The following is a 22,138-nucleotide window of genomic DNA, read 5'->3' on the forward strand; positions in this document are numbered from 1 at the left end:
GAAGATAGGGCATATGCACGATGAATCATTGTTTTGAGCAAGCAATGTTTGTAATGTTTATCCGTGTGGCTTTGGAAATGCAACAGCAAGCCAGTGTTAGTCGCTTTTCTGTACACTTGTGTTTCAATCTTTGTTCTGTTCTTGATTATTTCCATGCCGATAAACACATCCATTGAACTATTGTTTTACTGACTGTTTATAAATTTTTTTTTTATCAACTATCATTTTGACTTGATAATGATGTTAGCTCAACGTTGAAACATCGTCATTTTTTAACAAAATTTTTAACTTTCTCAATATGCATAGAAATATTTTATTGCAATTTTTTATAGTTAAATTGATAGAATTCAACCACAAAGTAACACATTTGCTACAGTTGACTAAAGTCTTCACGACAGCCCTGTACCAGTCTAAATTTGTCTGGTTGCATAGGAGTCACACCAAGTCTTTAATTGTTGAAAAAGTTTGGAAATCAGCAAAGTAGTTTTTCAGAGTTGGAAAAAGCATGAAAAGAAGTTAAGGAAAAGAAATGAAACAAGTATAATTCTGGGAAATATATTAGACTTAGGAAAATTATGGAGTTTTTTCCAACCTTCAACACATGGTCAATAAGTGAAATATAAGTCATTCTGTATATTGAGAACCTTCTTGAAGTCCTTTTGATTTTTTCTTCCAGTATTTCATCATTGAGGTAAATGCACGGCTGTCACGAAGTTCAGCTCTTGCATCTAAAGCCACAGGATACCCACTGGCATATGTTGCTGCAAAATTGGCTCTTGGCAAACCTTTGCCAGAGCTACGAAACTCGGTCACCAACTCTACAACAGCTTGTTTTGAACCTAGTCTGGATTACGTCGTTGTTAAGATTCCAAGATGGGACTTGAGTAAATTCACCAAAGTTAACACAAAGGTAGGTAGGAATCAAATATGACCCTATCAAACTGTTACTATTAGCACCCTTAATCATACATGTACATGTATTGCTTTAGTCTACAAGAGTGATCAATATTGAATTTAGGCTTATAACATTTGCACAATGTCAGGGCTGTCATTAATGGCCGTTAGCCATAACACCCGTTACGGTTGAGTACGCTTAATTTTTCCTTGATGCTATGGGTGAAATTCCCTGTTGTTTAGAGAATTCACCCACAAAGTAACAAATTTGCTATGGGTGTGGAGAATAAGGCTACAGATGACTAAACAATTAATGACAACCCTGAATGTGGACAGAACACAAGGAAACATTAGAAAATTGTGAATGGCTAAATGAGGGGGATAACCAATGCAATGCTCTGACACCTGTCACATCTAGTTATCAGAGGAGAATTAAAACAAAAAGGACTACAGCTGTAATTATTGAAAGAAATGATGAAAATCAGTGAAAAGTGGGTTTTGCATGTTGATAGTGAAAGGGACCATGATTTTGTGTCTATTGTTCAATGAACCTGTAGATTGGAAGCTCAATGAAAAGTGTTGGAGAAGTGATGGCTATTGGACGGCGTTTTGAAGAGGCCTTGCAAAAAGCTCTTAGAATGGTGGATGAATCAAACTTGGGTTTTGATTCTCATGGGCACATTGCATCTGAAGAAGTAAGTTTCAGTAACCTGACTTTCAGGGAACAAAAAGCTAAACATCATTGTCTTCTGGGTGCACTGGTGTTGTAACTTTTCTTTTGTGTTTATAACACTGTTCTGCTGTTGTGCTACATGAAACATAAATGCTGCAGCCCTTTTTGGCCAATCAAAATAGGACTTGTTTAAATGTATTACTAGTGCTGTAACATAGAGTGAAGAAGGTCTTTTGGTTGTGTGCGGCTGTGAAATACCATGTCAGGCAAAAAAAAATGTTTTTGAGATCCCTTTACAGCTGTATATTTTAGAATAATAGCTAAATTGGAACCCATTTCTTTTTAATAATTTTCAGTTTGGTGTTTAGGTGTTTATGCAATCGGATGTCACTGCCATTATGTGTTTTTCCTACAGGAGTTAAAGCAGCCTTCTGATAATCGCATTCATGTGCTTGCGGCTGCTTACAAGGAGGGCTACAGTATAGAGAGGCTGTACGAGCTGACAAAGATTGACAAGTGGTTTTTAAGCCGCATGAAATGCATCATGGATTACGCACTGATGTTAAAAAGCTACAGAGAAAAGGCTGAGGTGGTAATGATGTTTTGAAATGTTAAACTGTCAGAGCTAAATAATTCTCGCTAAAATGTAGAAGGCACCATGTCTTTTTCTGGAAAATACTTTGGAACAGATGCATTTGACAAAGCAAAATATGAAAGATAAAAAACTCCCAGCAACAGCTGAATTTCCACCTTTTGTCAAAACAAAAGTAACTGCTTGGTCTGGCTTGTACAGGTGTAAATACAAGGGTTTGCTGATGCAGCTGTTAAACCATACTCTAAAACACTTGCACATGTGTCATTAGCATGACTAGAAACCTGGTATGGTAAGATGTGGGACCGTGAGGAATGAGGGAACAAGATGGCATTTGTTCCCTGGGGAATGCAGTGTTTTATTATTTTCGATCTTACCGAATTTTCTTTCTCCTCTGGGAGCTGCGTGTATAAGCAGAACATAATCAGTAATATCCTGGCCTTTGAATTTAAATGAACAGAACCTAGTGTGTGTTATTGGACCTTGACAGTATTTTGTTTATGTCCTGTTATTTTTTAAATTGCTTTTTCCTTTCTAGTTTGTGATGATCCATTCTAAAGCTTCATTTTCTTTTTAAGTGTGTGTCTGATTCACTGTCTAATGCACTCTGTCACGTTTCTTATTGGTGGTTTATGGTCTTTGTAGCTTGGCCAATCTGTGTCCTTATCTGCACCTCTAGTTCACAAAGAGAAGGTAGACAGCTTAAATATTTCCCTTGCATTAATCAGGATCAACATGCTAGTAATAGAAATTATATGCACTGTAATGTAGATAAGATGCTTGCTTAGAGTTTTAAGTTATGATATCATGTATTAAAGTAATGGACTATAAAGTTCTGTGGTGCACAAGTCAGCTGTTAGTTAATTTTGCTTTTACAAACATGATTTTGCACTCAAGAAATCCTGCCAGTTAAAATCTTCAGAAATAATTTAATTGTAAGTTCTTACAGTCTGAGTGATGACTGCTTGTTTGAGCAAACTTTAGGGCAACTTAAGACTCTGTAAGGACAAATCTAACGTCATGTCTGAAGAAGCTGTGGTTAAAATAGTAGTTGACAATAGAACACATATTTTGCCATAAGTGCTTGAGTTCAATGTGCTCCTTTACAGGCAGCTGAAGTGTCTTATGAGGATCTACTAGGAGCTAAACAACTTGGATTCTCTGATAAGCAAATTGCAAAATGTATTCGCAAGTAAGTTTTCCATTTGCACACATGCTACATTTCATTTATTTCACATAAATGGTTCACAGCAAAGCTTTGAAATCTGATAGTTATGAAAGTAATTGTTAAGCAAGAGGTGACAAGTGTAAACAATTGTTAGATGAGGTTTTTGTGATATCCAGAATAATCAAGGTTGAGGTAGGGGTTATCAGCTGAAGCTGAAGGCTGAGGCTGATAACCCTTACTGAGACCTTGATTATTCTGGATGTCACAAAAACCGAATCTAATATTGAACGAAAAAAATGGAAGTCATGTTTTTCCTTCTTCACTAATGGCAAGCAACACAAAGTGCACAAACTTGACATGATTACCTGTGACCTTGAGTGTCCTTGACACGATTATTGTATAACCTGCAGAGACGACGTCACAAGCGTTGATTTCGAAATTCGCTGTATGCTTTCGGCCAATCAGAAAAGAGATAGTGAGTTCAATGTATAATAGTAAAGGAAATCATAACAAGAGCTAAACATCATTCTTCTCAGTTCTGTCACTATCTGTCAGACTGGGAACCTCTGTAAACAAATAGTGTGTAGCGTGTCAATAGCCCTCCCTCCCCCCTCTTTCTTTTTACCACACTCTACCCCAAGGGAGCATTTACATAAGATCAGTTGCAAAACATTGCATCTGCACCAATAATTTCAAACAATGCCACATTTTCTGTAAAACAACACATTGTAATAAATTTTACAAACTGGTTTTGCCACTCATTATAAAACATGCGATAATCTCTATACACTCCACTACTGAATTTCTTCTAACTCATTAGGACAGGAGCTTAACCTTCTGTCTTTATTTTCAGCACTGAAATTGCAGTACGTAAGGTTCGTCAGCATTATGGCCTCACGCCATTTGTAAAGCAGATCGACACAGTAGCAGCAGAGTACCCCGCCTTCACAAACTACTTGTACCTGACTTACAATGCATGCGAGAATGATATTGACTTTGAAGGTGGAGCTTGTATGGTGATTGGCTCTGGTGTGTATAGGATCGGTAGTAGTGTGGAATTTGATTGGTGTGCTGTTGGGTGCATCAGGGAACTAAGAAAGGTATATTGTAGTTTTAATAGCATTTGCTGTTGTGGCATTGTGAAAAATGTGCAGTTTCAGGAAATAATATTATTGTACCCACTTCATGGAAGGTGACTGGGAATTCTTAGGGGAAGAAAGTTTAAGTGCGAAGAGTAAACAAGAATTTCTTAAGACTGGGAGCGAATTGTCAAACCAAAGCCTACCATGGGAGTGCTTTGAGTATTTTTGGAATAACAATAATAACTGAAATAAATATATCGTATTAGATGTTTTGGTGTGTAGTATCGCTGTATATTTTTACCAGTTGTGCCGTCTTTTGACAAGCCTGTATGGCAAGTCAAAATGCAAACAACAAGTAAAAATATGTATGGGTTATTAACCAAGTGTGAGCTCAAGATGGCTGGATATTGGCCAAGTTCTTTTTTTGTGTGTTTATGGACCGAGACGGAGTCGAGGTCCAAAAACATGCAAAAAAAGAACAAGGCCAATATCCAGCCATCTTGACCGAACAAGCTTGGTCAATAAAGGACTTATTATATGGCTTTCGGGGAAATTTTTCTTGCGGGACACGGCGGGTAGTCCCGAGCGGGCAAGATAGCTCCATCTTGCCCACTCGGGTAGCCAATCACAGCGCAGGATTTGATTCATCTTGCCCGCTCACGGAGCTGGCCATATAATAAACAGCGATACTGCACACCAAAACATCTAATAAGAGATTTATTATTCAACTTCTGTGGTAAATAAATGTATCAATGAAAGAGGGAGAGTGTGACAGTTTTGCGCGTGTGTGCCGACCTGTGTGGCAAACAGGTGCTCTACTGTACAAATATGGCAAACAGGTTTTCTACTGTACAATATTGCTATATATTTGTATTGTTATTTGGATGGTACTCATTGCAGTTGGATAATAATGAGAGTTAAATCATGATCAAAAGTACACCTTGGTCCAGTTACAGTGTTTCATTATTTTTTTTTTTTTTTTAATATTTACACACACATAATATTTTTCCAGTGTATGTTACCTTGGAGTAAAGCCCTCTTTACCAACTGCATTCATTTGCTAAATGGAGGTTGGGTGCCTGAGACATCCAGGAGCTTCCACTATTGGCAGCCTGCTTGTAGATGAAGACTGCTCCCATGGCTGACAAAGCCTGGAAACCGAGCCATGAGCCCCCGCACGGAAGGGGAGCCAGGCGCCCGTCACACCGAATTAGCAGTGGAAAGAGGGAGGGAAGGGAGGGGAAACGCTTGAAGAAGTGCTCCCATGCAAAACAATGCTTACCATTGACGTTATCACTGTGAAAGCTGCCAACACATCTCAGTCCAAGAGCACATGGAAACCTGGTGCAAATACATGTACATATCACAAACGCCGCTTACTACCACGGGAATGCAGGCACTCTTTGTTAGTAACTCCGTTAAATTGCTTTTAGCTGCACTTAATCCACATGGTGATTTTAGGCACCTATTGATTTGCCTTTAGTTTTAAAGGAAGCATCTATTGATGAAAATCTTTCTCAATTTTCAGTTAAAAAAGAAAACGATTATGGTGAACTACAACCCAGAGACTGTTAGTACAGATTATGATGAGTGCGAGAGACTGTACTTTGATGAAGTGTCATTTGAGGCAGGTGTAGCAAGGGTGTTGAATTCCCTAGCTATTGCTCTGTGATTCTGTAATTCTCTGTAATTAGTGTCCCATACATACATACATACATACATACAAAGCTAACAAGCTTGTAGGGTCGTGTACTGATAAGATACATAAAATAACTACAATTAATAGATAAATAATTAATACAGTTAATAAAAAATTAATACAAGAATTAAGTAATTCTTATAAAAAATATAATTTTGATAACAACGAATGAGATCAATAGTTAAAAATAAATAAAATTCTCCGATCTTTTGTTAATTATTTGTGGGGCTAAAACATTAAAATTAAATTCCTTAAAAGTGTTACAATTAACAACATTCTTCAAAAAAGATTTCAGGTCTGTGCTCTCTAGTATCGATCTATTAGTTCGCCCTATAGCGTTCCAGAGGACAGCCCCTCTATAGGAAATGGAGTTTTTAACGTATTTGGAGGCAAAACTTGGTACTCGCTATCAGCCCATGCTTTAGTCGTGAAGAAGGTCTGTCGCCGTGGATAATCAACTCTTCAGCCAAAGTACTAGGGAGCATGCCATGATAACCCTTGAAAAAAAGTTTAATTAAAGAACGTTTATACATATATGTTAAAGTGTTCCACTTAACGGTAGCTAAAATGTCAACTGTTGGCATGTCCGTTGGAAAGCCAAAAATAATTCTAGCAGCATGGCAATGTTGTCTTTCCAATGTTTTAGTGGTTGTTTACTGCTATTTTAGTTTGACACTTAAATAAAGGTATTCTTCTTCTTCTTCTTCTTCTTGTGTCAAGTCTTACCTAAAACTGAGCATGTCTACAGCATGTCTGTCATTATTGAATTTACTGCTATAGTGAGTTTTAAAGCTGATGTTTTAAGCTATAGTTTCTCATGATAGGCATGCAGCTCTGATGAAGGGCTAATTCTTGAAATGTCAGCTTTGCAAGCTCTCCTTGGCAGTTAAATTACCATTGCCAACTTCAAGTTGATATACAGCAAAGTGTACTACGGTCCTTAGCTATTTTTACAACAAATGACTGCATACTGTATTCAACAAATTGACAGTAACTATTTACACCTTGGATCATGTGTACTAAAGGCATCCACAGTTAAGTGTTGGTCGATACCCTTAATTGATACCTTGGATCAACATCTCGGTTGCCACTCAATCAACACTTGATCAACAGTTGGTTGATAGTCAGCCGAGTGTTGACTGACTTGTTTGCATCCATTGAAAATTAGTTTACTGTTGACCAAGTTGTCAATCGAGTGTGAACCGAGGTGTCGGCAGAGTGTCGATTGACTACCGATCAAGATGTCGATCAAGAGTATTGATCGAGGGTATTGATCAATACTTGACCGTGGATGCCTTTAGTACACATGATCTTACACCTTTACTCACACATATAACCTGAGTGGATAGAGGCACTGAGAAAGTAAAATATTGATGTGTCGCTAAAAACACAACTTACACTTTAATATCTCAGCCAGGTCTGTAATTTGTAACACTCTAACCAACATACTGATCATCATTAATAATAAACCAACACAAGAAAGGAACCATTTTATGCAGTTTAAGTTAGACTTTTATGCATATAATGTTAGGTTGTCATGGATGTGTATGAGAAGGAGAATCCAGAAGGTATCATCCTGAGCATGGGAGGACAGTTACCAAACAACATAGCCATGCAGCTTCACAGGCAACAGGTTTGTGTCAGTCAATCAGTCAGTCGGTAAGTCCATCAGTTGGTTAATCCATCAGTCTGTTGGTCTGTTGGTCCATCAGTCTGTCAGCCCATCAGTCTGTCAGTCCATCGGTCTGTCGGTCCCTGGGTCAGTCAGAAAAAACTTCTTAATAGAGTACCCATGTTGTTTTCTGTTTGGCAGGGCAAAAAAAGTAAACACACTTTAAAAACTAAGCTCTGTCTTTGTTGGTTAGGTTCGCATTCTTGGCACATCTCCTGAGATGATAGACAACGCAGAGAACAGATATAAATTCTCCAGAATGTTGGACAATGTTGGAATTTTACAGCCACAGTGGAAGGTTCTCACAACTCTGGAGGTGGGTAAGACAGAGGCCCTGCCCAGTCTTATAATCTTCTGTATGTGCCCTTCTTATTCCAAGTCTATATCTATATCTATATATTATAATTCACAAGGGTTTCCCATCACTGTGGATATTAACTAACTACTTAACAATTAAACATCTAAATATAAAATACGATCAGACTAAGAAAAGGTAAAGGAGCTCAATCATGGCATTTTGAGTTATTTTGGTTGTGTACAAATTACCTCTAAATTGAAGAAAACCTGAAAATAGTAGTTTACTAAGATAGAAAAACACTAAAGAGAAAATAAGAAACCATAAAAGAATAAGGATGGCTTCAGATGGAGAAGATTACCACGGATTTACAAACGAGGAACTTGAAAAGTTGTGCAAATTGTGATGTAGCTCCTTTAAACATTTACAGTTAAGCACTTGGCCGTTTTCTTTTTTTTTTTTTTGCAAAATGCTTGTATAAATTTCAGATTGCAACAGGAGATACAGCTATATTGTGCCAGCACATTGTATTTTAAATAGTTAATTTTGATTTTACTGTAACACCTTGCTTCTTAATTTATACCTTTGTAGGATGCAAAGAAGTTTTGTGCCACTGTAGGTTACCCTTGCCTGGTGCGACCATCCTATGTGCTCAGCGGTGCTGCTATGAATGTTGCTAATTCTGATAATGACCTTGCCATGTATCTGGGAAATGCTATGTCGGTATCAAGTGATCACCCAGTTGTCATCTCAAAATTTATTCAGGATGCTAAGGTGGGATGTGTTGGTTTAAAGTGTGTATTAATAAAATGTCGCACAGTTTTACAAGAATCTTATGTGAAAGCTACATGTACGCTTTTTAATTTGGTAGGGTTTTACAACAATAATTATATTTTTAGATGTATTTCACACATAACCAAAACAGCTGACTTAATATATTTGACTGAAATAGGTTTTTCAGCTGACACTTTTGTGGGAGTTTTTCACTTACACTGTGATTTTTCAAAGCACCCAGCCTCATCAACTTAGCATGGATGTCCACAACCACAAAACCTATTACCTAAGTGACACATTTTTTTTACCCCCCCCCCCCCCTTTTTTCAGGAAATAGATGTGGATGCAGTAGCTTGTGATGGTGAGGTGGTTGTCATGGCAGTCTCTGAACATGTGGAGAATGCTGGTGTACATTCTGGTGATGCCACCATGGTCCTTCCTCCGCAAGATCTGAACGAGGAGACGCTCAAGAAAATACGCAAGATTTGTTTTGACATTGGGCAGGCCTTAATGGTTACTGGCCCTTTTAACATGCAGCTGATTGCTAAGGTAAGGGGTTAAGGTAAAGTCTTTGCTCAAGCGTAGTGGCGCATCAGGCCGGCTCTTGTCTCCAATCCTGGCATAATACGAGGCGGTCAAGAGTATTTCTACCCCCACCTGGATAGAATGCTACTCCACTGCAGGGTGCCTGGCAGCATTAATTAAATTTGCCAGTAGCCATTTAAACAAGAGTAATGTGAGAGTGATGTCGTGCCCAAGAATGCAACTGAGTGACCCCATGTAGGATTTGAACACAGACAGCTTGATCCAGAATTGACCATACTAATGCTTGGGCGACCGCCTAAAATTACTGCGAAAACCATAAACCGTATGTTTAACTGATCGTGTTAAAATAAAGGCTTTCTAGTCTAGTCTAGTCTAGTCTAGTCTAGTCTAGTCTAGTCTAGTCTAGTCTAGTCTAGTCTAGTCTATGTGCTTGCCAATTGAACTTACCGCACCGTAATTAGTAACTTTTGGAAGCAAATTGTTGTAAGTACAGCGAACGTGGTCAACAAAATTTCCCGTAATTCCGGTTGTGCCTTATAACAGGGTATTTAGGTGAAATTTTCGTTTTGCTTACTTGTCACAATCGTCTTCAAAAGTTTAGGGTGCGTCTTATAACCGAGTGCGTCTTATAAGTGAATAAATACGGTACATACATTATATAGGGAAAGTCCCGAATTTTTATCCAGTGTAACACATTAGCAATGTTTGGAGAGAGTTTTGGTTTAGGTGTTTTGTTGTTAACCTTTCTTTGTTGCAGCTGGGAGAAACTACAGGAACAAAGTTTACTATTGTGCTTTGACTTGCAGGATAATGAACTTAAAGTGATCGAGTGCAATCTCCGTGTGTCCCGCACATTCCCATTTGTGTCCAAGACTCTTGATCACGACTTTATTGCTATGGCAACACGGGTCATCTGTGGGGTGCCCGTGGAGCCAGCTCTGGATTGCACGGGATTTGGACGAGTTGGTGTTAAGGTAAATTCATTTTTTCCTTTAACCAACTTAGGGACAGCATAGTGTTTTTAGATGGTGAAATGTTTCTATAAAACATGGATGCTTGTGGGCTATCTGTGTAGACAAGCCAGTACTATATTTGTAATTTTTTTGTTTGTTCCTTCAAGGTCCCACAGTTTTCATTTTCGCGTTTGGCCGGGGCTGATGCCATGTTGGGTGTGGAGATGTCCAGTACAGGAGAAGTGGCTTGTTTTGGTGAGAATCGATATGAGGCCTATCTCAAGGGAATTCTTAGCACTGGATTTAAGATTCCTAAAGAGTGCATCCTGCTGTCGATTGGAAGCTTTAAGGTATGCCGAGAATGTTTCATCTGTAAGGTATATTTTCTAAAATTTCATTGTAACTAAGCAATCGCCAGTGATCATACGTTACTTGCAAGAAATTTTGGATGAATTTAATTTCAGACACAAAACGTGTCCGAAAATAACACCGTCCGAGAGTTTTAAGCGTTTGAAATTTTTAGCCTGCGAACAGGCTCCCGGCAAGCCCGAACCGATCGCTTCACTCTCCAAGTTCTTCAGTTTCGCGCTCGCCAAATTTTTTTTTTCCGTCCTCGCCTGGAGCCTGTTCGTAGGCAAGAAATTTGAAGTGTCCCAAATATTTATTTAATTTAATTATTTATATTTAAAATTTTTAAGTAGCTCCCAAACTCGTAGTTTACTTTATGAAGTGAACTCTACCTGGGACAGTGCTAGAGATATATAACGGCTTGATAGAATTTGTGTTGTTTTCTCGACGGTGTATGGGTGCAGTAAAACTATCAATTTTGCAGATGTTGTTTCAGTCTAATTCGTGTTTTGTTGGCGCAAATTTACTTAAGCTATTTCAACAAAGTGTCTGAAATTTTTGTCCCAAACTTGTCCGAAATGAGATGAAAAGTGTCCGAAAATTAAACGTTCGAAATTTTAATCTAATTGTGTAAGTGATTGAAATCTACTGACACACGTGTTTGTATGTTGTTGTTTGTTGTTGATTATCTAGTCCAAGAATGAGATGCTGCCCAGTGTGAGGACAATGCATGAGTTAGGATTCAAGTTATACGCTAGTCCTGGGACAGCTGATTTCTACACGGAGCATGGAATCACGGTCAGTTGCAACTTAAAAGCACCAATTTTCTTTACTAATAACCACACGTGTCATATAAGTTACAAGAATTCACTGTGACGATCAGTTTAAAATTTGATTGAAGATTCTTTGATCTTGCCTATTTTAGAATAAGACGTAATGAAAGTATAAGATTTGGTTGAGATATGTAGGGTGTGCTTTATTTTAAAATCTGGCGTTCAATCAGACTTGTTCAATATTTCATACAAAGAACTGACCTCGTTTTTGCCTGTGAACCACACGTGTACCTAGTCACAAGATAGGTGCTGATTGGTTAACAAGCCATGACAGTTTGCCACGATAGTGTAGCCACTAGAGTAACGCCACAAGTGCCTGTTTCTAAGTAAGGCTTACTTTTTTGAAGTTGACAAGTTCTGAGTAATGTCTTGTTAATAATTTTCCTTTTCCCGCACAGGTTAAACCAGTGGATTGGCCGTTTGAGGAAGGTGGTAACGGAGCCACGGAGCAGAGTATCCTGGACTACCTTGCACAGAACAAGTTTGATTTGGTGATCAATCTTCCTTTAAGGAACACAGGGTCGAGACGGGCGTCTTCATTCATAACACATGGGTACCGCACGCGCAGAATGGCTATAGATTATTCCATCCCTCTCATTACCGACATCAAGTGTGCTAAGTTATTAATTGAGGTAATCATGAATAAAATAGTTTAGATCCCTACGACAGTTGATGATTAAAGTAACTATTGAAACGTTTAGTACACGTATGCAAACCTCAACTCGAAAATAATGCCTGTTGTGTAAAATAAGTGAATACAGGACCAGAGCAGTTTTCTTTTAAGAGTGAATTGGAATAAAAAGATGTTAAACTTTCTTCCAGAAGTGGACAAAATTACTAAACCCTATAACCAACGTTCTTTAAATAAGTCAGGAACTTGGAATTTAATCAGTTGTAATAACAGTGTATCTCTTAACATGCCTGTAACCCTTTCTGTAGAGCTTATAAAATGTAGCCATAACAACGACCTTTTTGTTTCATGATGTTTTCAGGCCCTGAAGAGAATTGGTGGAGCCCCCAAAGTCAAGACACACATTGACTGCATGTCATCCGGGCGAGTGGTTCGTCTGCCTGGTATGATTGACGCGCATGTGCACATGCGTGAGCCTGGTGCCACCCACAAGGAAGATTTCTCATCCGGGACAGCGGCTGCTCTCGCTGGTGGCGTGACAATGGTGTTGGTCATGCCAAACACTAACCCTGCCATTGTCGATGAATCAGCATTCAATCTGGTTAGAAAGGTAAGGCAAGAGGCGTGATACAAGCGTTACACTTGTGCCAGCTATACGAAACTCTTACCCTGCTATTGTCAATGAATCCGCATTTAATCTTGTTAGAAAGGTAAGGCTAGTAGCGTGACGCAAGCGTAATGCTTGTGTTAGCTTTACGTCATTTTATCTGGTTAGAACGATAAGGCAAGTGGCGTGACACAAGCATAACACTTGTGTTAGCTGTACCAAACATTTAATCGGTCATTTTCATCTGGTTAAAAAAGTAACGCTAGTAGCGTGACGCAAGCATTACACTTGTGTCAGCTTTACCAAACAATAAACCTGCTTTAGTCAGTATATCATCGTTTAACCTAATCAGGAAAGTAAGATAAGGGATTTCACACCGTGACGGTCTGCCCTTTTATTTTTCAGTTGGCGTCAGCTGGTGCGCGCTGTGATTATGGCCTGTACCTGGGCGCCAGTGCTGATAATTATTCAACAGTCAAAGATTTAGCTCACCTGTCTGCTGGTCTCAAAATGTATCTTAATGAGACTTTTACAACGCTTAGACTTGATGATATGTCAACTTGGATGAAGGTGAGTGTCCTAACTCTATTAAGACTATTAAGAAAGTCAATTCCTGATAAAAAGATATGATGCAATCCAACACCGAAATACTTAATAAGTTTCTGTTTTGTTTATCATATGTGTTTGTTTGTGTACCGTGTTGTCAATTGCTAAAGTAGTAACAAATGCTCTGACACTATGAATTTTGCTTGCAGTTTTTTAAATCACACATGGCTCAATCTCGTGACTTTTACCGTTTCGAGTTTAGATGACCTTGAATCACGGTTTCACGCTTTTGTTTTTAGCATCTTGAACAGTGGCCAAAACACATCCCTCTAGTGTGCCACGCTGAAGGAAGAACCACTGCTGCCATCTTACTGTTAGCGGAGCTGGCTGAAAGACCTGTTCACATTGCTCATGTGGCACGAAAAGAAGAGGTAAACATTGTACTTAAATAATCAGGTGATTACTACAAAAAACGTTATCCATGTCTGTCTGTCTGTCTGTCTGTCTGTCTGTCTGTCTGTCACCCAGCCTGCCTGCCTGCCTGCCTGCCTTCTCGCCTGAAAGCCTGGAAGCTTGTTCTTTCATGCCCAGCTATCTACCTGCCTCCCTGCTTTCTTATTTTCCTGCTGTCGCTCTGCATGTGGACATTCGCATTCGCCTATTGGTAGATTGCTCTCCCCCAAAAAGCCCAGATTGAAAGTTTACTGAAGGTTTCTTCAATGAAACTTGTTCATTGTCATAATTTGTGCACTGGTCTCCAAATGCAGTCAGTGTTTTACTTTTAAACTGATCTTATGTTGTAAACAAAGTGCTGCTAAACGCGTTCTATTCGTTCCCCGTCTATAATTCTGCTAATTCTTGGTAAAGGTACATGTATTTGTTGAATAGATTCTTGTGATTCGTGCTGCTAAAGAGAAAGGAATCCAGGTCACGTGTGAAGTATCACCGCACCATTTGTTTTTGACGGAGGATGACGCGGACAGGATTGGCGGCAAGAGGTATGGGGTCAAGCCACCGCTTGTCACGGCTGAGGACCAGAAGGCACTCTGGGACAATCTTGACGTCATTGACTGCTTTGCTACTGATCATGGTAAGTACCAATGATGAAACATCGTGTTTGATCGTCTTGTCGTGTGACGATGTTTGTGTTCCAAATCTGAGCAACCAAATAACTTGTTTTTGCGGATTTCTAAAGATGTTTTCCTTTTTTGCGACCGTAATTAAGGCAAAGGGGTGTTATCTAGTTATTCTTTTTGAGGATATCAAATAACAAACATACCATTAAAGCGTCATTAAGCCGCCCTCTTGAAAGTTATTAGACTCAAATTAACGTCAAGTTATTCTCCTAGACATGGTTTGTAAGCGTGAACTGAGTTCTTTTTAAAAGAAATGAGCCCATCCCTGGCAGTGGGAGCCTTTGGGTAACACCATAGTAGGAGGGACGTCAAGTGGCAAAAATAGATTGATCACACACAAGATAGTTTCCAAGCCACGTCGTACGCAACACGCTTGGGCTGTGCGTATCATTGTGTTATGACAGATTGTCGTTTTGTTGTTCTGTAGCACCACACACACTGGAAGAGAAAGATTCTGAGAAACCACCGCCTGGATTTCCTGGCCTGGAGACCATGCTTCCTCTTTTGTTGACTGCAGTTCACCAGGGGCGATTGACGATTGATGTAAGAAACAAACCATGTTTATTTCCCAGCTTGTGAAGGCAGCCACCCATGGGTACCTGTGTAACTAGCAAACAGCTCTATACTGATTTAGTAACTGGGTTATAAGTAAACTGTTATGCAAGCACTTTCTGTAGATACTATTAACGAGCAAACATGCTCTTGATTAAAGCGACCAGAATGAGTGAATACTTTACAAAAGACTAGGGCGACACATTATTTGCCCGTCTTTCGCTTTACCCAGGCCCTAGGAGCTCGCTCGTTCGTACAAATTACATGCTTACTATTTCTCGAACAATGTTTTTTTTTTTTATTAAAGTGGACTGTTTCGGTGTTAAGTCAGTAAAAACAACAGATGTATTGGACATTGTTTGTCAGTATCAATGAACTTTCTAGCATGTAATTTTAAAGAATGGCGTAATGGTACAAGTTAATGCATATTGCGTGTTTTGCTTTCAGGATATCATCCTTCGCTTGTGCACAAATCCACGACAAATCTTCAGTCTTCCCGAGCAGAAGGACACGTACGTGGAAGTGGAAATTGGTGAAGAATGGAGTATTCCGTCAGCCATGACTTACTCCAAAGCTCAGTGGACACCGTTTGCTGGGATGAAAGTCAACGGCTGCGTCAGAAGAGTTGTACTGAGGGGCGAGACAGCTGTCATAGACGGCAAGGTATGTCCAGTTATAACTTCACTTGGGTTCATTTTTGTATTGACAACCAGGTCAGATAGAAATTTCAAGTGAATAAACTAAAGCTGGTTATTATTACTTGTTTAGGCTATAACAGACGGATGTATAAAGACAGATAAAAAATAAATAATTTTTGGTCGTTGTGATTCATGTTCTCGTGTAACCCTGAATTTGGTCATCTCATGTTGTTTGCGGAGCACACGACTTAAAAATATGCTAAGATGTATAACGCACATGTTCTTGTTGGGTTTGTCGATTTGCTCATGACCCTCTGTTCGTAATTCATTTTATAATCGTTGTAGGTGTTGGCAGCACCTGGATCAGGACAGGATGTACGGGTGATGAGCTCAGTGGCTCCTCCGCCACCTATCTACCAGCCTCAGCCCCTTGTTCCACCAGGCAGCCCGAGGAAGACAGACAGTCGCTGGGCCTTTCCACCCTCTGTCCATCGGTTTGTTGATACGCATCTCGGAGCTGAACCTCTGGCCTTGCCTTTAGGAGGTACTGTTTTGACAACACGTGTGTGATCATGCTGACGTACAACTTCCAAAATAGTAACCTTGTAGAATTGTGTGCGACAGTGGATGGGCTTCGCGCCAAAACTGACGCTGCCAACTGTTTAAGAGCAGTCTCGCGGGCACACAATGGTCAAACGTACGGCGCGCGTTTTCATTCCTCGTCAAAACCGCATTTACTGAATGTAAATCTTGCTCGCAAATTCATAAAATTTGCTACTTATCACAAAGAATATGGACAGAGAATTGACAATTGTTATATCCAGCAGTTTTGTCGCCACGCATTTTAGTTTGCTCCTGTATTGCAGTGTCGGATTTCGAAGTTAGAGGTCACACTTACTTTTCTGACTCGATAGCTCTGGACAGATTTGCAGAAGATTTCATTCATTTACTGTTATTACTGCTTTTCTTTTCAGAGGGGACTCCAGAGTCTGTACCACACTCTCTTCTTACCCCTCCCCTGGCAGTGTCACCTGGTGCGCATCCTCATATTCCACTGACACTCCCCCGGGTGCCAGCCCATGTCTTTTTGGGTCAACACATTCTGAGCGCCAGCAAATTCAACAGAGAACAGGTATATTAATTATTATTAATGATGCAGTTTTAGAGGTTTCATTGGCTTAGCCATCGCGGTATATGAGCAATTATACCGTGTTCTATAAATATGGTAAGCGCACGCGTTATTTTTTGGGGGGGCGTTTTTCTTTTTATTTTGTTTTCGTTTTCCATACTTTGGGACGTTTTTAATAAAACAGTTATTATGAAATGATCATAGCCATGTATCTATGATCTCATATCGAAAGCGCGCTGGTGGAATAATTGTTAATTAGCTGGTCCTAGCTCTTGGTTGATAAGATATCTTTGTAATGTTATTATCCTGTCTTTACTCAGCTTCATTACTTATTCAACGTGGCTCATTACATGCGACTAATCGTACAAAGAGAGAGTGGACTGGATCTTCTTAAGGTAATGACTTCTCTGCTGATTGGTTAAAACTTGCCACGTGACGTGACATTGTGAACTTGTGGACAACGGTCTACCGTGAGTAAAGAGTGAATGCTAAAAATGAAAACCATGAAGCGTTATCTTTTTGTTTTGTTTTGTTTTTTCGGTCACGGAGCTATCGCCTTCTCGGCCGTATCCTCACCTGGCACATTTTCATCTAAAAACTTATCACCGTTATTAAACTGAATTTGGCTTTGCGTCCACACGTGAACGTTGATACTGTTGAAAACCTGATTTTCGTTTTTGGGTGGAACGCGTTTTCCCTCCACTAGGCCTGATCCAGTAGGCCTGATCTTTTACTGTGCTCTCGGCTTCGGTCCCCGTCCGCCTTCGTAGACTTAGCAGTTACGCTATCAGATAAAACGTTATGCGACCAAAAATTGTGGCTACATGTAGGACACGAGATTGTTTGATTGATTGATTGATTGATTGATTGATTGCTTGATTACAGGGTAGGGTAATGGCATCGTTATTCTATGAAGTCAGCACCCGAACATCATCTTCGTTTGGTGCGGCGATGCAAAGACTCGGCGGGTCTGTGATCTTCATGAAGGAACACGATTCCTCAGCCAAGAAAGGAGAAAGCTTAGCAGGTAACGCATTACATTCAAAGGAAAAAAGTCGACTAGCTTGTACTTTAGAATTTTACGGACGGTTTGTTTTACCCGATCCTTGTGGGAGACTGAAGGTGGAGAATATTTTTGTTTGAGAAACAGACTTCTCGATAAATTAAATGTATGTCTCCCTCTCTCGAAGTAATAAGGCTCTCTTCAGATGCAGAGCGATATCTCATCATGCTTTTTGCAGTAGCTGACCACGGTTGAATGGTAAAGAAACGGCGAAAGTAATGCGCCCGTTTGGCCATGAGGAAAACCATTCTGTTTTAATGGTTATTTATGTGTTTGTTGCAGATTCAGTGCAGGTGATGTCATCTTACTGTGATGTGGTGGTGATTCGACATCCACAGCCTGGAGCAGTTCAGGTAAGCCATCCGTGTCGGTCGGTCGGTCAGTCAGACACAGGCAGGCAGGCAGGCAGTCAGTCAGTCAGTCAGTCGGTCGGTTAGTCCGTCCGTCCGTCCGTCCGTCAGTCAAAAAAGTCAGCTTTAAATCGCATTTTTGTGATCTGATCCAAATCAGCATCAATAGTAAATAACAAATCTCTTTCTGCTCTCATTTACTGGAATTTATATGCAGTTTTTTTCTGGCTATGAGATCATAGTTGAGAGTGGTGCTCATATTCAGGTATTTTCCCAACTACAGGAAGCTGCGGAACACTGCCGCAAGCCAGTTATCAACGCAGGCGATGGAGTTGGAGAACACCCGACCCAGGCCCTTTTGGACGTGTTTACCATCCGTGAGGAGATTGGTACTGTGAACGGTTTGACGGTAAGTACTGATTAGAGACTTGGCTTTTGTTAAGTGTTAGATTTGGCTGTGAAGCGTCTTGTTCTTACCTTGAGGTATCGTTTCTTTTTACCACGTGTAAGTCGCAATATTTTCCTCGTGTTGTAAACGCAGCTTTTTCAGTTTTCGAACAGCGCCTGTACAAAAGTATTTTCAGGGAAGTGAACACCAAGAGCGGTCCGGATTCGAGCCCTGGCCGGGGACATTGTGTTGTGTTCTTGGGCAAGACACTTAACTCTCACAGTGCCTCTCTCCACCCAGGTGTATAAATGGGAACCGGCGAACTTAATGCTTGGGGTAACCCTGCGGTGGACTAGCATCCCATCCAGGGGGGGGGGGGGGGGGAGTAGAAATACTCCTAGTCGTTTCATGCTACAGAAAGCGGGATAAGCTCCGGCCTGATGAGCCACTTGGCTTGTATGCAGACTTTACCTAACACCAAGAAACCTTTCTTTGTCGTTTGTGTTTTGTTTAGGTAACAATGGTGGGAGACTTGAAGAATGGCCGTACTGTTCACTCATTGGCCAAGCTTCTCTGTCTTTATAACGTCACGCTCCGTTACGTTTCACCCGCTGCACTGCGCATGCCTGACTCGGTGCAGGAGTATGTTCAAAGCAAAGGGATCCAGCAGGTATATAAAAAATGCTTTTGCCAGAATAACACGCTCTTCTAATACAAGAACGTGATGACCAATGATTTTTCTTTGTTATAAAGTAGCTGGTTGTCCTTTTCTATCGGCGCGCGTTTGAACTAGTTAAATGCTCTACATCAGTGGACTTTGCTACAAGATACCTTCACTACACATAATTAACTTGAGGCGAAATAGCTAATGAAGGTCAATATTTGTTGTTCTTGTGATTAGTCTTCCAAAGGCTTGTCTTGACTAACCGGTTATTTTTCGATTTATTTTGATTGTTTTGTTCCTTAGAAAGCTATGATGTTGAAGTTTTCTTCAACTTTAAATTATTTTTGCTACAAAATCGTGATATAGCACCTTTGAACAAAAGTGCACTCCATCCTAGCTCTGATTTTTTAAAAGCGTCTTTGACTTAATTTGTCTGAGTGTGTTACTTATGGGATGTTTTACTGAAATTAAACTGGTTCATGGAAGTGTGATGAGAATCAGGGCCTTTGGACCATCTGAGGAGAAATAGTCTTCATCTATTTATGTCAAATTCTGGCACTGATAGAGAATTAAATCAAACTATCTGACGTTCTTGGCTTGTATTGTTTTAACAGAAAGAATATCTTCACCTCATGGATGCCCTTCCTGACACGGACGTTCTTTACGTGACGCGAATTCAACGCGAAAGATTTGAAAGCCAAGAAGAGTACGAAAAGGTAAATACCTTGGTCTTTACAGACTAACAATGTATGTGAAAGCTTCGGACAGCAGTCTCTTGAATTTAGGAAAGGAAAAGCAGTCTGTGAGCCAAAGAACGTGAGAGGAAACAGATTAGTTAATTTTTTCTTCGTGGTTGTCCCTTGTTGAGAGGCTACTGACGCGCTTGTAAGTTCGTAAACCTTCGCTAATTATTATAACCGTTTGTTCTTATGATTGTCGATGTTTGAGTTCGTAAACGATCTGTAATCGTTTGTCCTAGTGGTTGTCGAGGTTTGTTTAACAGAGAAGTCAACAAGACTGTCCGTGAATTTGCTTGGCGCAATTCGGAGCATATTTTGACTTCTCAGTTTCTCCAGTAGGTATTCGTCTAGCCTTAACAATTGAGATTCATTGTTGATTGACTGACTGATTGATTGATCGATCGATTGGTTGATTGATTGATTGATTGATTGATTGATTTATTGGCTCACTGACTGACTGATTGATTGACATCAGGTGTTTGGAAGTTACGTCATCACACCTCAGATTCTAACAGAAGCTAAAGAAAAGATGGTGGTTATGCATCCCTTGCCGCGTGTGAATGAAATCAGGTGAGGCCTGTAAATAATGGGGGACTTCAGATTTGATTACGAGTGTAAGATTGAGTACGAGTACGACTTCTTAATTCTAGTTTGCAGGCTCCACTTTATCACATCACATACCCTTCTCGATCCATGAGCTACCCACTCTACCTAAACCAACATAAATAGCGAGGGCTGTGGAAACGTCACGTCAAGTAACTCAAAATTAAGCCATTTATCAACTTAAGGCTGTTAAAATTAATTCGTGTTTCGTTGTTCTTTTTTCTTTCCCTCAGCGTGGAGGTTGATTCTGATCCTCGAGCGGCGTATTTCCGTCAGGCAGAGTACGGAATGTATATAAGAATGGCCCTGCTTGCTCTAGTTTTGGTGAAGAACTGATGGATTTCCAAGCTAACATCTTCACTCGCGTGTCGGTACTGTGTGCTTAAACATGGACTCAACCTCAGTAAAACTGGACTCCTGCCTGTTTAAAATTCAAACGCGTTGACCTGTGATGGTTACAGCACTGATGTCCTTCGTGCGCGCCGTGTATTACTTAAAAAACACATTAAATATATAAAATTCATTTTGATATAATTATGCTATAAGATATATAAACAAAGAAAAGTGCGTTCTGTGTCGATGTTTGTGTCTTCAAGTTCGAGTTAAAAATTTCTCGAGGCGCGCCTTTTGGTGAGGGTGACTTTTATTCACTAACGGTATCGATGAATTTGTCAAAGAAATCGAGAAATATTGCACGAGCGTTTGTGATAGCTGGTTGTTGCGCAAGTCCGGCGCGTGTAGGCAGCGGTGTTTGTAACTCGCTGTTTGTTACTGTTAGCTAGAAGCATGTAACACATGCTTTTGTGTTGCTTACAAGCTGTTTTGTTACAAGATCCCATCGAGGGACATGGTTATACAAACGTATTGTTTTCCGATTAAAATCTGAAAATACGCTCTAAGTCAAGAATTTGTTGTGAACATTTGTGGTAAAAAGAAATTGTATCTCAAATTATAGTGCGCATAACTTACTACATGCACTGGTGAGACTGCTGACGCCAGACGCCAGCAAAAATGCCCTTTTTAGGCCTCGTCCACAGTACGCCGGAGGAATTTTAAAACGGAGGTTTGGCTCTGAAAATGCATCAAATGTGTTCTATCCACACAGCGTCGGAGCAATTTAAAAATGCAACAATCACCGGTCATTTTAGATTGGTGTTTGAAAAAATCTCGAGAAGGGAAATCACATAGTTATCGTGACGCCATCGTTTTAGAAAAGCTCCGTTTTCAGACTGTTTTCCGTCTACACCAAAACGAAAAGCCGGGGTTTTCAAATTCCTCCGGTTTGAAGAGCGCTTTCGAAAAGTTCCGTTTTCGTGACGGATTAGCGTGGACGGTAGTCGTAACTGGTGAGAAATAAAGCTGCGTTTTCAAATCTCTTCGGCGTAGTGCGGAAGGCGCCTTAATACCCATCCATGCTGGGGAGAAGAAACACTCAAACATGCCAAAGAAACAGCAACATTTGTATTCATTCTGTGACTGAACGTAACTTGTAAAATCATTCCAATGTAAAGAACCTCCTTACTAGGACGTGTTTTTGAGGAACAAATCTGAATGTAAAAGTT

At 40.1% G+C, this 22,138-nt stretch overlaps 1 protein-coding gene across 4 annotated transcripts in view; it reads left to right on the top strand.

Annotated features, from left to right (window-relative positions):
- The window catches only part of LOC145463650 (multifunctional protein CAD-like), a 28,858-nt gene extending 7,472 nt beyond the window's left edge, over positions 1-21,386 (top strand). The window contains exons 11-41 of one of the 4 annotated variants that reach the window (XM_081447403.1): positions 677-910; positions 1,452-1,589; positions 1,983-2,159; positions 2,805-2,852; positions 3,269-3,351; positions 4,181-4,427; positions 5,938-6,036; positions 7,640-7,741; positions 7,974-8,096; positions 8,667-8,849; positions 9,180-9,398; positions 10,202-10,369; positions 10,516-10,698; positions 11,390-11,494; positions 11,928-12,161; positions 12,522-12,770; positions 13,173-13,337; positions 13,613-13,744; positions 14,202-14,403; positions 14,877-14,992; positions 15,449-15,664; positions 15,985-16,183; positions 16,614-16,771; positions 17,089-17,163; positions 17,654-17,795; positions 18,114-18,184; positions 18,465-18,590; positions 19,084-19,239; positions 19,848-19,949; positions 20,449-20,543; positions 20,810-21,386. In XM_081447403.1, the coding sequence (XP_081303529.1) occupies positions 677-910; positions 1,452-1,589; positions 1,983-2,159; positions 2,805-2,852; positions 3,269-3,351; positions 4,181-4,427; positions 5,938-6,036; positions 7,640-7,741; positions 7,974-8,096; positions 8,667-8,849; positions 9,180-9,398; positions 10,202-10,369; positions 10,516-10,698; positions 11,390-11,494; positions 11,928-12,161; positions 12,522-12,770; positions 13,173-13,337; positions 13,613-13,744; positions 14,202-14,403; positions 14,877-14,992; positions 15,449-15,664; positions 15,985-16,183; positions 16,614-16,771; positions 17,089-17,163; positions 17,654-17,795; positions 18,114-18,184; positions 18,465-18,590; positions 19,084-19,239; positions 19,848-19,949; positions 20,449-20,543; positions 20,810-20,912 (4,650 nt within the window). In that variant the 3' untranslated portion in view covers positions 20,913-21,386. The remainder of the gene's footprint in view (positions 1-676; positions 911-1,451; positions 1,590-1,982; positions 2,160-2,804; positions 2,853-3,268; positions 3,352-4,180; positions 4,428-5,937; positions 6,037-7,639; positions 7,742-7,973; positions 8,097-8,666; positions 8,850-9,179; positions 9,399-10,201; positions 10,370-10,515; positions 10,699-11,389; positions 11,495-11,927; positions 12,162-12,521; positions 12,771-13,172; positions 13,338-13,612; positions 13,745-14,201; positions 14,404-14,876; positions 14,993-15,448; positions 15,665-15,984; positions 16,184-16,613; positions 16,772-17,088; positions 17,164-17,653; positions 17,796-18,113; positions 18,185-18,464; positions 18,591-19,083; positions 19,240-19,847; positions 19,950-20,448; positions 20,544-20,809) is intronic. The other 3 variants (XM_081447404.1, XM_081447405.1, XM_081447406.1) reach the window with 3 other exon arrangements.
- The last annotated feature ends 752 nt before the right edge of the window (positions 21,387-22,138 follow it).

This window comes from Orbicella franksi, chromosome 12 (assembly GCF_964199315.1).
Source record: "Orbicella franksi chromosome 12, jaOrbFran1.1, whole genome shotgun sequence".
Classification (NCBI taxonomy): Eukaryota; Metazoa; Cnidaria; class Anthozoa; order Scleractinia; family Merulinidae; genus Orbicella; species Orbicella franksi.